The sequence below is a fragment of the Terrapene carolina genome, unplaced genomic scaffold (genome assembly GCF_002925995.2).
Source record: "Terrapene carolina triunguis isolate 2854851 unplaced genomic scaffold, T_m_triunguis-2.0 Scaffold85, whole genome shotgun sequence".
NCBI lineage: Eukaryota > Metazoa > Chordata > Testudines > Emydidae > Terrapene > Terrapene triunguis.
In genome coordinates, this window is record NW_020664436.1 from 20,495,445 (window position 1) to 20,510,660 (window position 15,216).

Below are 15,216 nucleotides of genomic sequence, written 5' to 3' on the forward strand. Positions count from 1 at the left end.
TTTTATTGTGAGTGGAGTGTTTATATTAGTGTAGTGAAGTGGACATCAGCATTGGAAGGATAGATGGAAGAAATGAGTCTTAAGAGATTTGAAGGAGGAGGCGAGAGCTTCCATGGCACACAGTACTTACAAGCATGTTTCAGGCATAGAGGATGGCATGGAAAGTCATAGTTGCATGACTTATTAGCACAAATAAATTAGATTATCTGGTCCTAGAGTTCCATCCTTTCCCATTACTATCATTTTTACTTTGTATTATGATAGTTCCTAGAAACTCCAATCCAGGATCAGGCCCCATTGAGCTAGGGACCGTAGAGACAAATAACAGAATCCCTGTCCCAGAGATGTAGGTGTCAGCAAAAGGTGGCCAAAACAGACAAATTAGATGGGGGAAGTGGAAAGATGAGGCAACAAAATAGTTTAGCAGAAAAATTAATCTTGGCTTGACACTTTTCCCATTAAAAACCTTGTTCTAGTTCTGTTCTTAAAATTCTAAAATAATGGCAGACCATACTTCTATGAATAGTAGATACATTACTCTGAAGGGATGTAGAGACTGGATATTCTTATCAGCAAGTATTATAGTACACAGTAGGAGGATATGTTTATCGTTTTCTTGTGATTGCTTAAATGAAACCTCTCTAAATGTTTTATGATTATTAAAGGTCAATCTTGTCCTGACTAGTAATCAATATAACTAGCACAGAGATGGATGGTGCTATTTGTTGCTCAGATCATGCTAGAGAATATATAACTAGCATTTTGTGAGTAAAATCTATTACCAGTTCTTTCTCCTTTTCTGTTCTCTGATGACTCTTTTCATCTTTTAGTAGAGCTATTGTATGCCCTATTTCCTCTTCCAAATTCCTAGATTGTTTATTACTGTGCTCTGAAGTAGTAAAGAAGAGCTATGGGAAAATTCATTGTAGCAGAGAGACGTTTACCTTTCTTGTATAAACATTATTCCAATCTCCTTGTACAGTGGACTTCTCTTAATTGGGCAATTATCATTCTGATTAAGCAACTCTTGTAATTTAGAGGGTGTTTTAAAAAAAAAAAAAAAAGTCTGAGGAATTGCAATGAAATAAAACACAAGAAGTAGCACTTATGCTTAGCAGTTTCATCTTCTCTTTGGCATTTAATTTTTGACAGTTTCTGTATTAGAGCAAAGCTTCAAATTTCACACCTATTTAATACCTAGTTAAGCCCCATCTAAGGACTTGGCACTGGCTCAATATGTTCCCATTAACTTGGAGGTTTTGCTAACTTTTTTTTAAAAGTGCTGGTCATTGCCATTGACTGTCCCTCACCCCCCAATATTTCCTCTCCAGCCAGTCAAACTGAAATATGGAGATCTAGCTGCCATCTCTATTTGAGCTACTGACATAACGTGTGTTTGGAAAACAGCCAGCCACACAACTTCTTTTCAAAGCTTGTGTGTGTGAGAAGTGGGAGAATATAGTGCCTTTCACAGTTAATGTCTTACTCCAAATACTCATGTCAGCAATGTGTTTGCTTCTTTAAAAGTCCTACAAAAAGCATCTGAACTAAAGATATGAAGCATTTAATCATGGAGTGCCAGTTCACTCCCTAAGATCTATACGTATTGATCCAATTGAAAACAATGGAAGCCACACTTCCAAAACAATAAATAATAAGTGGATGTGTTTAATAATTCAGGTCTCATTTTAATATTGTTATTTTTCAGCATTCCGAGATAGAAATGGAATCTCAAGTACATCTGTATGGTCACACAGCAGAAATAACCAGCTTATTTGTCTGCAAACCATATAGTATAATGATAAGTGTAAGCAAGGATGGAACCTGTATCATCTGGGATTTGAACAGGTACAAATATAATTTCCTAGGTTAGCCTAAAAATGCTTACTTTCTAACCATGTTTTTAAAATCTTCGTGTAAAATAATCATTTCAGATTATTACTTTCCAAGTATTTTAATCTTGTGTGAAACCAAAACTCAGTTTCCTGAAGCTAAACTGCAGGTTATTTAGAGATCTTTTATTCTTTGTAGGCTGTGCTATGTCCAAAGTCTTGCTGGACACAAGAGTCCTGTGACAGCAGTCTCTGCTAGTGAAATGACAGGTGATATTGCAACAGTTTGTGATTCAGGTATGTATGGTATCATGAATGAATAACCTATCCACATTCATAGACTAGATTTAAAGATGAACCAACTTTCCCAGTGCAATAGTTTGTCATGTGACTTGAATCATTTGAGCAGCCAACTGATCAACTCAATAACTTCTTATTTCTATATACAGTATGATGTGTATATGTTTTGTGTAGTTACAAATATGCAGGTGTAAGTGATTGACAGGACTGCATGTGTAATTTGATTTTTTTTTTAAAGATTTTAAAGTTTGAGTCCTGAGAGATTCAAATTCTATTAAGTTAATTACTTTCATGATAGCAGTGATTTGTTTTCCAAGATACTGTATCCTCCTAAGGAGTTTTACTTATACAAAGCAAAATTACATTTGCTAAAACTAGTGTCTTGTTGGAGTATTCAGATGTCCCTTGATATATGCACTATATTGAGGCACCACATATGCTATATTAACAAAGGTTTCAGAGTAGCAGCCGTGTTAGTCTGTATCCGCAAAAAGAACAGGAGTACTTGTGGCACCTTAGAGACTAACAAATTTATTAGAGCATAAGCTTTCGTGGGCTACAACCCACTTCTTCGGATGCAAGAAAGAGTTATATTAACAAAGAGTTATATTAACAAAGAGTTATATTAACAAGCAGTTTTTTGTCCCAACATTCACTTTATTTCTAATGTTTGGGTCCAGTCCTCTATGCATAATGTCTTGGTTCTCAATGCCAAACTCGTACTGTGAAGGAGAGGCTTCTAATATCTCTTCAGGAAGCTGCTTTCATTCTTCCTTCCTTCCTGTATTCCCATGTAGAGTGAGGTGGATCAAATACCATTCTAGCCCTTCAAAATCAGGGCTGTAAATAAAAATCTTGCAAGGTAGCACAAGTAGGTTATTATATTAAAGGATGATTGAAGGTTAGGACCTCTGGCAATTACAGAAACACAATACATGGTCTTAACATTCCAGGGGCAGGTCCGAGACTGAATCTGAGGCTTTGTCTACACTGCACTTTAGTTGTTAATACTTTTGTCGTTCAGGGGTATGAAAAAAACACCCCAAATGACAAAAGTTTTAACAACAAAAAGCACCGCTGTGGACAGCACTTTGTTGGCGGGAGCTGCTCTCTCGTCGATGAAGCTACCACCCTTCGTTGGGGGTGTTTTTATTTTGTCTATGGGAGAGCTCTCTCCTCGTGATAAAAAGCGGCTACGCTGCATGCCTTACAATGGTGCGTCTGTAGTGTCACAGCTGCACTGTTGTAAGGTGTGCAGTGAAGACATAGCCTGAGATATTCGTCTCCTTTATCTCTACCACTCTCAGGCCTTGTCTTCACTAGGAAAAAATGGTGTGTTCTTACCTTGTGTTAGCTAACATAGGGCAATTAACAAGAGGTAAAATCCTAGTAAAGACAAGGCAGTTGTAGTGTGAACACATTAGCAGATCGAGGTAAACCTTGAGAGAGAGAGAGAGATTACAGTGTTTACTCGGACCTGCTAACATGAAAACTAGCATTTTCAAAAAGTTATATTGGTGAGTAGAATGTTTTATAGCTTCCTTACTGCTAAAGTGCTAGGGCTTATATTATAAATCCTATTAATTTTGTGGGGGTTTGCCTATACAAAATATGGTAAATATGGTAAAAAGAGAAAATAACTATGGTACAGTATTTGTACAGCTTTCTGATCTGAATCAGTTTTAATCTTTACTAAACTGATCTGTTGCTGATGTGGTCTTGAAAGCTAAATGACATAGGCTATTCAAATAGTCTAGATTATCTTGTAACGTTCGTGGTTTACTTTGTATTACAGTTGGAGGGGGCAGTGATCTGAGACTTTGGACGGTAAATGGTGATCTTGTAGGACATGTTCACTGCAGGGAAATCATATGCTCTGTTGCTTTCTCTAACCAGCCGGAAGGAGTGTCCATCAATGTTATTGCAGGGGGGTTAGAAAATGGGGTTGTAAGGTAAGAGCATACACTCTCCTCCTTAAGTTCTTGAAGTATTTTGCTGACAGACACTTATAAAATCAATGTTTGTTTTTGTTTTGAGACTGTATGCAGTTTTAAAATCATGCTAATGTTCTGCTTTTACAAAAAATTGAACTAGCTGTTCAACTGTTCGCAGTTTCTAAAATTAAACTTATGTTTATCCCTAAATATTTAGGTTAAGTAGAATATGGAGAAAATAATTACTTTTTTCTTTCTTTCAGGCTGTGGAGTACTTGGGACTTGAAACCTGTGCGGGAAATTACATTTCCTAAATCAAATAAACCTATTGTAAGGTAAAAAAAATTTTGCTGCATAAAAAGGATTCAAGTTCCCTTTAAAAATAAATCTTGACTTATTTAAGACACTGACAAATGGGGGAAGTGGATGAACAAAACTATCTAAAAACAGGCACACAATCCTACTAGTTCCCCATGAAAGTAAAATGAGCACAAATACATTGCAACATGACAGTAATAACTATTCTCAGCTGCAAGCATGATGAGATAAACACAGACCGAAACTTGAAGGATTCCCCTGTGGACTGAACAATACTTGCTCATTTGTCTTTTAAAACAAAGTTCATATTTTCCCCCAGGATTTTCATATTAACTCCTAATTTGACAAGTTATCTTTTTACTTTTCAATTAAGCAGATTTTTAAATGGTTATAGTATGAGCTTCAGTAGTAAATAACTTGTGTGGCTTTATTTTGTTGCTGTGTGTTTCCGCCTCACCCTTCCCCCTGGCTGGCACAAAAAAGCCCAGATCCTGCAAACAGTTAAGCACCCGTGTAATTTTGCACACATGAAGAGGCTCACTGATCACTTATGTAAGAGCTATGCTCATGCTAAAGTGTTTGCAGAATTGGGGCCCAAACTCCCACTAAAGCATGCTCTCAATGGGAATTTCCTTGCATGAAGGACTTACAGGATCATGCCCTAAATTTCATAATTATTCAATAGTAACACAGTAACAAATTTTATTACAAGAATTTATATTTGTGCCTATTACTGAAGCAACATTTTAAAACATTTTATAGTGATCACTGTTAAAGCCAACACTTACCACTGTTACCACACCCTGGTAATAGTGGTTTCTGAAACACTGACTTGCTCTTCTAAGCAGCAGAAATTCTTTTTTTAAATTGGGATACGGTATCCATTTATTTAGAAACTGTTTTTGGTTAATCCAGAGAATTACTTTTTAAATAGAGAGGAAAATGATTATTTTGACATTAGTTGTGTTAGAATACTAATAGAGCACGAGAGGCATTGCTACCCACATTGAGTTATTTAAATTGCAGTAAGTACAGCAAACTAAACACTTGGGTTCTGCAGTACAAATGTGTAATTAGGGATTCTGAATGTGTGTGTGAATGGCTGGAGGTGAACTCCCATCTGACAGCTTTGCATAGATACATAATTCTCTTCACATTTGTAATGGGGTTTCAGGTTTAACTTGTGATCTCAGCATCAAGTTAATTTAGTCATTCTTAATTTAATGTGTACCAACCATCACCTCAGCAGCACCTCACAGTAATTAGAAACACGAACTTTCGTACAAGTTTATGGTTTTTTAAGTCTCTTGAAATAAAACAATTACGCCTCTACCCCGATATAACGCGACCTGATATAACATGAATTCGGATATAATGCGGAAAAGCAGCGCTCCGGGGAGGGCGGGGCTGTGCACTCCGGCAGATCAAAGCAAGTTCGATATAACGCGGTTTCACCTATAACACAGTAAGATTTTTTTTTTGGCTCCCGAGGACAGCATTCTATCGGGGTAGAAAGAACTGGTGGATTTACTTACTATGGTGGTAAAATCAAGAAATGCCTGCCTTAAAACAAAACAAAAAACGTATCCCATGAAATTTGCCAGATTCTGGTTCTGGCCATCCATCTGAGAGCAGCTTTCAGGGGATGGACCCTGCACTGTGAACACCCTCTGCCAGACAGAGATAGTTCCACCCAGGAAATGACAGCAGGAACAGCACAGCAGATTGTACTTGAAGTGACAAAGAGAAAAACACATAGACTGGGCATTAAGTTAAATTTATGTCAGTAAAGTTTGTAACTGACACCTTGAATTGCAGTTTGAACAGGCAGGTATTGCCCACGCCCACATATGCGCGCGCGCACAGCACTAGAATTATGCATTCATAGGAACTTGCCTCACTGAAGGCAAGCTACTGATTTTTGTGTTGGTTGCAGTTATGTTGTACTTGTCTTTTTTTAAAGTATCTCCTCTAGTATTTTCAGTTAAATAGTATAATTTGCTAAATATGATATTAAAAATTAGATTTTTGTTGTTTTCAGCCTTACATTTTCCTGTGATGGTCATCACTTGTACACAGCAAATAGTGAAGGAACTGTTATAGCTTGGTGTCGCAAGGACCAGCAGCGCTTGAAACTACCCATGTTCTACTCATTCCTTAGCAGCTATGCAGCTGGCTGATGACTCTTCATGCTGCTAAATCACCGTATCTCTGAAGCACTTTAAATCCAGAGTAGATCATAGAACCTCTGTTGTTTAATTGGATTTTGAAATGTATTGAACTTCTTTAAAACAAGTGAGTTGATGAAAGCATACATCAATCTGAAGCTATTGTAAAATGTGTATATGCATGCCCCAAATTTTAAACCATATCAAGGTTACAAGGAAGTTCTGGTTTTATATACTCTGATACAAGGAATGTGGCGCACAAATGCTCTAACCAACAAGCTGAAATGCTGCAGTGTAAAATGTAATAGTATTTTTTTAAATTTCTTGAACACAAGTATTCCAAATCTTGAATCACTAGTGGTGACTTTTTCCCTTTTATTCTTTGTGTTGTAAAGTACCAATAGCATTAAAATTTCTTAAATATTTATAAGAAGATTGTCAATGTGTGTATCTGATCAGTCAGTACAGTCCAATTGGCTCTAGCATTAGTACCCCAAAAATTTAAACATGGAGGATTCAAAACTGCTTTTTGGAGAAGCAAATAACTCAGTAGGTGCTTTGTGCACCAACCATTTTATGGTGTGTCATAATGCTAAAAATTGAACTTCCGTTATTCCCTGATATTCCATAGTTTTTTTGCTAATTGTCTTCTCAGCTCTAATAGGACAATATTCCTGTAACAGACAGAAACCAATGTGTCTGTGTTTTAATAACAACCAGACACCTCATGGCATCATGAAGCAATAGTTAAACAAGGTTTTTCATCTAATTGTAAATTGCACAAATGCATAACACTAGTTAGTTATTATGAATCTAAGTGGCAGAATATATTTAGCATACATTTCAGAGTTCAAAAATACAAAGAAAACAGCGCAGATATCATCTGCTCCCATTTAGTGCCATGTGAGAGTTAAATACATGTAAAATGTTTGAATAAGACCATAACTGCTTGACTAATCAGTGTTCATCATATATGTCAGATCATTCAGAAAAGTTTACACACACAAAGTGCAAATATGATACTTATTCCTAAGTGCTAATCTTTGAAAAAGGAACATGCATTCAGGTCAGGGGTTAATACTTCATAACCTCTCAATTGAATTTGAAGGTGAATTTTTATGGCATCCTCCACACAGGACTGACACGCTCAGTAACTTAAATATTCGGAAAGCCAATATCAGCTGAGCATAATTACATATTCCTCCACTAGGGGAAAAAAGTTACAACCCAAGAATGCCACAGAAACCCATTAAATAGTTAAAACTTATTTTTTCCTTTAAGTCACTTACACATTCCACTTCTACCATATAGATTTTAATGGCTATATTTTTACTCATTGCATGTATTTATCCTCCTACAAAACACTGTACTTAAGATCTATAATTTGTCACCTGGTGATAAAGACAAAATATGTATAGATACCTGCAAATCATAATATATACACAATCTGTGCATTTGTTGTGAAAATTCCAAGTGTACATCTTTTAACGTCTAGATTTTCAAAAAACTTGATAGATTAAGTACAAGGATCTTCCCACAGTTCATATTCCAAAAATAGATCTTTTGGACCAGTGAAGAATAAGCAAATGTCTGCATACTGTATGAATTTAACTTTTTTAAATGCATATATTGCAGGTACATTTTACAAGCTGGCTTTAATCATGTTTTTCATACTCCAAATACAAACGGAGAAGCTTTTTGGTTCATGTTGAAGTGATATGCTTCATTTAAAACTTTTTTGTTTTGGAGGCTTTTACTTGCTCCCCAATTTAAATATGGGATGTTGCTCATGGAGTCTTATTTTTTAAAAAGCAGCATTCCATTTGTTATAAATCTCAGATATGCAAAATAGCTGTTCTTGTAAAAAGTGCAATATTATATTTTTATGTAAAACACAAATGAACTTTTGGGGCAGGGAATATTTATTCAGCTTGATAACATGTTTTGGAAATATTAAAACATCTCATGATAGTATATGTGCATGTCAGGCTGAAAATTCCTGTAAATAATCACATGTTGCACTGTCTTTGTATACACTGCCACCTGTGGTGTTGGGTAATAAATCATTAATTTGATACAAATACAGATAAAAGGCTGTTTATGCAATACCTATAGCAGTTTTTTGGGTTCGGTCTATCAATTCATTTTTCAGTTAGCATTCTATTGTTCACTTCTCCAGTGCCATTTGCGGCTGTTCCTTAACCTACTCTCTTTAAAAAGTAAAATGAACAAATTGCATTCACAACAGAACCAGTTACAGGGTTAAATTCTGCCCCCTCTTACATGTAGGGAACCTCACTCTAAAGGCAATACAGTTACCTGGATGTGAATGAGGGCAGAATTTGGTCCATTATTTGTTTTGTAACCACCTTCCCTCCAATTGCTACTAATCTGATCACTTGCTGTTTTGTCTAATTTAGACTGTAAACTCCAAGGGAGAGAGATTTTTCTGTATAGCTATGACCATGTATGAACACTGCTGTGTAGACAATCTGCAAAATGAAAATACTTTTCTATATAAGCCACTTTTTTCAACCTACTTTAATTCAGTTCTTCTTGGTTCTCGTATGTACCAGCTCTCATTTTCCCAGGTTATGTCCTTTCTTTATTTTCACAGTAAAATCCATAGCACTTTCAACTGGAAATAAAATGAACTGAGCTGTTTTCATGCCATTACTTAAGCACCTACAGATATTAAATATGTCCAATCATTTTGTGACTTGTGTAGCAACAACAGGTGGTTCAACTATTGCTGGTAAGGGCAGAGGCTTCAACTGAATTGAAGTCCTGCAAACAAATCCATACATGCAGAGCCTTGCTCCCATGTGGAATCCCATTGTAATTAGACTCCTCCATTACAGAGCAAGGGTTGGCAGATGTAGATCTGTTTATAGGATGTGAGTCCTTTCCTTAAATTAAGACTTTCATTTAAAATCAAACTACTGCATAGTACGGACATAATGTCACTGGCCCAGATCCTGAGGCCCTTAATCAATTTTTTACTCAGCCAAAAATCCTACTCAAGTTGACTAATATTTTGCCTGAGTGAGGATCTCAGGATTTGGCTCACTACTATCCCCCCACTGGACCACCACTGAATGGCTACCCACTTGCTCTGATATGGGAACTGCTGGGAAACAGTCTGGAGAAGAGCAATGGGTCCCTTCTTAGCAATCAGCAGCAAGAAGGCTATTCTTCCCCTTCTAACTTCTTAGCTCTACCAATCAGAGAAGAGTTCCTTCATAGTACCTGTGGTAGATTTGTAGATAGTCTATTTGTGAAGGGTTCTTTTAAAATGGACAGAAAGACCATGAGATTTACTACTTATAATACATAATTCTCCAAACAGACAAGCTTATCTTCCTGTTAAGGATTTATGATGGTAGAGTCCAGTAGGTATTTCCTGTACTAAGTAGTTTAACCGGAGGATAGCTAATGTAATGCCAGTTTTTTTTTTTAAAGGTTCGAGGGGCAATCCTGGCAATTGCATGCCGGTAAGCCTGACTTCAGTACCAGACAAATTGGTTGAAAAACTATAGTAAAGAACAGAATTATTAGACACAGATGAACACGATATGTTGGAAGAGTACACTGTTTTTGTAAAGGGAAGTCATGCCTCACCAATCTATTAGAATTATTTGAGGGTGTCAACAAGCATGTGGACAAGAGTAATCTAGTTGATACAATGTACTTGAATTTTCAGGAAGCTTTAACAAGGTCTCTCACCACAGTCTCTTAAGTAAAGTAAGGAGTCATGGGATAAGAGAGAAGGTACTCTCACGGATCAGTAAGTGGTTAAACGGTAGAAATAAATGGTCAGTTTTCACCAAGGAAATTGGTAAATACCAGCGTCCCTGAAGGAGCTGTACTGAGACCTGTGCTGTTCACCCCCTTTTCCAGATCATTTATGAATATGTTGAACAGCAAAATTTCCAGATGATAGAAAATTACTCAAGATAGCTATATCTAAAGCTGACTACAAAGACTTACAAATGGATCTTTCAAAAATGGGTCAGTAGGCAACAAAACAGCAGATGAACTTCAAAGTTGGTAAGTGCAAAGTAATGCATGTTGGAAACATAATCCCAGCTACACATACAAAATGATGGGGTCTAAATTAGCTGTTACCACTCAAGAAAGAGTGGTAGAAAGACTTCAAGATTGAAGTCATTGTGGATACTTCTCCAAGAACATCTGCTCAATATGCAGTAGCAGTCAAAAAAGCTAATGTTCGGAACAGTTAAGAAAGGGATAAATAATAAGACAGAAAATATAATGTTCCTATATAAATCCAGTATATAGTTCTGGTTGCCCCATCTCAAACAAGATATATAAGCATTGGAAAAGGTGCGAAGAAGGGTGACAAAAATGATTAGAGGTATGGAACAGCTTTCATATGAGGAGAAATTTAAAAGACTGGGACTTGGGACTGTTCAGTTTAGAAAAGAGATGACAGAGGAGATGTGATATAAGTCTATAAAATCACAAATGGTGTGGAGAAAGTGAATAGGAAAGTTTTATTAACCCCTTTATATAACACAAGAACCAGGGTCACCCAATTAAATTAAGAGGCAGCAGGCTTAAAACCCACTTCAGGAAGTACTACTTCCCCTGGCACAGGTTGACTGTACACCGTGTGACATTGTGAAGGCCAGAAGTGTAACTGTGCTCACAAATGAGTTAGCTAAGTTCACAGAAGATGTTAGCAAAAATGATCAGGGAGACAACCCCATGCTCTGGGTGTCCCTAAACTTCAGACTGCCAGAAACTGGGATTGGAGGACAGGATGGATCACTCAATAATTGCCCTGTTCTGTTTATTCCCTCTGAAGGATCTGGCTCTAAGTACAGTCAGCAGATAGGATACTGAGCTAGAGGGACCACTGGTCTGAGCCAGTATAGCTGTTCTTATGCGCTTAATTAGAGCTGCTACTACAGTGAATTCAAAATGCAATGTACACATTACAATTCCATTAGAAGAGATGGTGTGTAGTTTGGTGGACAGGATCATAGGCATAGTTTTTTGGTCTTTGTCCATGTGAAAGATGGTAACCCTACTTTCAGAGAGTCATTCTTTTTTCAATAAATAAGGCTGGACTGAAACTTGGCATAAATACTTTTGCCTGGAGAAAGACTTTGAAAGTAGTTCATTTCTGAACTACAACATTTTTAAAATATGGTAGTTTCAAGCTTTGTCATTTTTATAATTTAAAAACAGATTTGTTATTGATTGTTCCCTAATGAGGATGAATTGCTCTGCTGTTTAAAAATAATTATACCAAAGATAGTGGTATTTTAGTGGTTTGTACAGGCCAAGACAAACCCTAAAGTAGAAAATAAATTGTCATGTGTTTCCATGCTGTAATATAGTGCTACAGAAGCAAAGAGCCAAAATAATGTTTACAAGATGCTGTATTACTTGAAAATGCCTATAAGAGTATAAGTTATGCTCCAGTATGTTGTCATTTCAGAATATCCTTGAAAATAGGGCATAATTACCCTGCTCTCTTTTCCTTAACAAAAGTACACATGAGCATGTTGAATTATAGCCCTGTTTTAAGGACAGAATTAAACTAAAGCACTGTTCCAGAACCACCTGCCATTTAAATATTACTACTTAGAGCACTGTCTTTTTTCACTAAAATTTTAATGGTCTCTTAAATGTCACTGACCTTTTGTGCTTCATTCGCAATGTTAAATTATCTACTAGGTCAATGCTAATCCATCCCTTTTCCTCAAAGCTCAATTCCCCTGTTATGGCACTTCATCTTGGGCAAGATTTCCCTAATAGCTCTGTTTCCTAAGAGCCATTAATGTTCACCCTATAGTCTATTTTTGACAAGGGGATTGGGAATGGAGGGTGTGAGGGGATGGACTAGGCCCAGAGGCTCCCTGCTGAAGGCCTCAGAGTCCTGTCACACTCCTCCCAGGTAAGGAGCAGTGGTGAGGTCCCCCAAGCAGGCTAGAGTGGTTGCAGGCAAAGCTGCACAACAGAGGACAGAGCCACAGTTAGTTGCTGCTTGCAGCTAGAGAAGAAAGGACTGCATGTCTCGCTGAGGGAACTGCAGCATAACTGACAGCTAAGTGGGGGCAGGGACTGGGGGAGCAAGAGGCTCCTGGCTGGCTGCTAGGACTGAGCCAAAGACAGTTTGCTAGCAGGGACTGGGGGAGTAATTAAGTAGCTCCTGGCTGGCTGCAGGGACTAAGTAGAGACTGAGCCTGGGGAGGGCTGCAGGAAGATAGTGTCTCCAGGGAGGAAGCTGTGGGGACATGGCCCCATACCGGGGATAGACTGGTTTAAAGACCATGGACACACCCAACCACAGGGGGTGCTCAAGAGAGGTGGGTGCCCACCCCCTTAGAGGGTGACCTTCAAGGCAAGAATAGCAGGGGAAGAAGAGATAAGTCGTGATGGGTAGACTGGTAAAATATGTTTATATTGGGGCTTGATATGTGTTTCAGAAACCAGTAACTCTTGAGTCATTGGTTCAAACCCAGGTCAGTGATCAGTGGCTGTTTTAAAATAACCCATGTTGTGTGTAACTAGTCATCTCAATCCAGTTACAAGGGCATGAGTGTTTACATCACAAATGCTACTTAGGAAGGTGCATCTGAATTATGAGTTACTGCTGCATTTGCTGGGTGAGGGTGAAGCTGCCAGGACAAGGCCAGGAGAGAATTGTAAAAGCACTGGAAATCAAACAAACTGAAGTGTTTGCAACATTTTTCAGTTCCCATAGTAATGTGTGTATAAAACTAAAGTTTACTTACAACGCTTGGGAAAAAAATATAGTCAAGATGGTTGGGTTTGGCTGAAAATACAGCCTCACAGTTCCTGGACTTCCTAATAGCATATTTTTGTTGTTGTTTTGTTTTGTTTTTGTTTGTTTTTTTAAAAGATTATCCTGTCTATTCCATGTGATCATAAACTATTCCACAGCATTTTTGTAAGGGTTTGCCATTAATGCAATGGCCTAAATTTCTCCTCCCCTATTACTGTACCATAGGGTGAATGCAGTTTTGTTTTCACTCTCCACACTGGAGAGGGGGCTGTATTTCAGTGGTGCTGTAAGAATGTCTTTGTGAAGCACGCTGGAAAGGATCAACACCACATTACAAAGGTGGGGGGAGGGGAAAGAAAGGGAGCTAGGAAACAGTGAATGCTTATAGTTAGAGGTCACGTGACTTAGAGGTAGGGTGACTAGATGTCCCATTTTTATAGGGACAGTCCTGTTTTGGGGGACTTTTTCTTATATAGGCACCTGTTACCCCTCACCCCATCCCGTTTTTTCAGTTTCTATCTGGTCACCCTACTTAGAGGGAAGAACATTTCCTCGGTTGGTTATCTCTTCCCCATTCTCTCCCTTTTCCTTCAACATTACTTATATTTTAAATTGAAATAGCTGGGTGAGAAAAAAGTCCCTTACTTCTAAAACTTCACTGACATGTCCAACTCCATTTTCTTCTGTGCTGTTGCAGGGGTACTACATAAGGCAGAATTTGGCCATGAATTGGAAATTAGTTAATTCTTTTTAGTGCATCAGCCAGAATAGACACCAGCTTGCTATGTTGGCCCTTTAAGACTAAGGCAACTAAAGCCCACTTTTTAGCTTGGTCAGCTGATCTAACTGAATCCACCCAGAAAGAAGAGGTCCCATTTTTACCAGGCCTGCTGATGCGGGGGCAAAGGAGGCAATTGCCCGGGCGGGCCACAGGGCTCCTAAGCGTGTGTGGGGTGGTACCGATGGCAGCCAAGCAGGCATGTGGAAGCCCTGCCCTGCTGAAAGAGCATGCCTAGCAGCACAGCAGGCAGCTCGCTGGACACCAGCCAGCACAGGTGCAGCACTGCCCAAATGGCAGGCGGACCATGTCCGTGGCTTGTGCATGTGTGCACCAGCCACTGCACGTGGTCCAGCTCCATGCCCATGTGGTGACGCTGGGCCAGCAGCAGCGGGGGGCCTGCCCCCAGCCCTCCCTGCACGAATCAAACCTCTGCCATCCCTTTCTAGGGGACCCATTGACTGTTGTGCCCTGGGGTCTGGAATTGCTGTTGGCAGGCCTGATTTTTACATAATTATTTATAGGTATAGAACCGTCCATTAAACACAAGAAGTAACAGTGGTTGCTTGGGGAGTCTGCTCTGTTGATGAACCCTGTGTCCCATTAAACACCTATCACTCCCAAGGCAGCTCATGGTTTGCTTACTCTATAAACCTCAAGCAGGAGGCAGGTTTATACTTTTGCCACACGCTTTAAAGTAACCTTGTCTTTTCTGGTGTTCCTTGTGGCTGGATGGCTGCTCGTGGTGCTCTGCATACAGCATAGGCCGAAGCACTCCCAGTGCTCCACAGGGGTGCAGGATGAAGCTGGATTAACACAGAGGCAAACTAGGCATGTACCTAGGTCTAAAATGTGGCAGAGGGGTTGAGATCAAGCCCCCTTATGTTCATCTGAGACACAGCTTCTGTCTGAGGGATTGGACCCAGGCTCCCAACTCCAGGCATTGTGACCTGGCATGCTAGCCTAACCCTGAGTAGTCCTGCAACTCTGCACTATACATAGAGTGAAGAGCGGGACCAGCTCCACAGGACAGGAGCTGCCCTTGCTGAGTGGGCTTGTGCTCCAGCCCCTGGCCTACCCTTTGCACATGCCCAGGAGCAGTGTG

The 15,216-nt window shown here is 39.0% G+C and overlaps 1 protein-coding gene across 1 annotated transcript in view; it reads left to right on the forward strand.

Moving 5' to 3' along the window:
- LYST (lysosomal trafficking regulator) overlaps positions 1–8,602 on the forward strand; it is a 127,226-nt gene extending 118,624 nt beyond the window's left edge. Inside the window, exons 45-49 of the mRNA XM_029911041.1 lie at positions 1,709–1,848; positions 2,032–2,129; positions 3,928–4,084; positions 4,330–4,401; positions 6,426–8,602. Of these exons, the coding sequence (XP_029766901.1) occupies positions 1,709–1,848; positions 2,032–2,129; positions 3,928–4,084; positions 4,330–4,401; positions 6,426–6,564 (606 nt within the window). The 3' untranslated portion in view covers positions 6,565–8,602. The remainder of the gene's footprint in view (positions 1–1,708; positions 1,849–2,031; positions 2,130–3,927; positions 4,085–4,329; positions 4,402–6,425) is intronic.
- Positions 8,603–15,216: the final 6,614 nt, after the last annotated feature.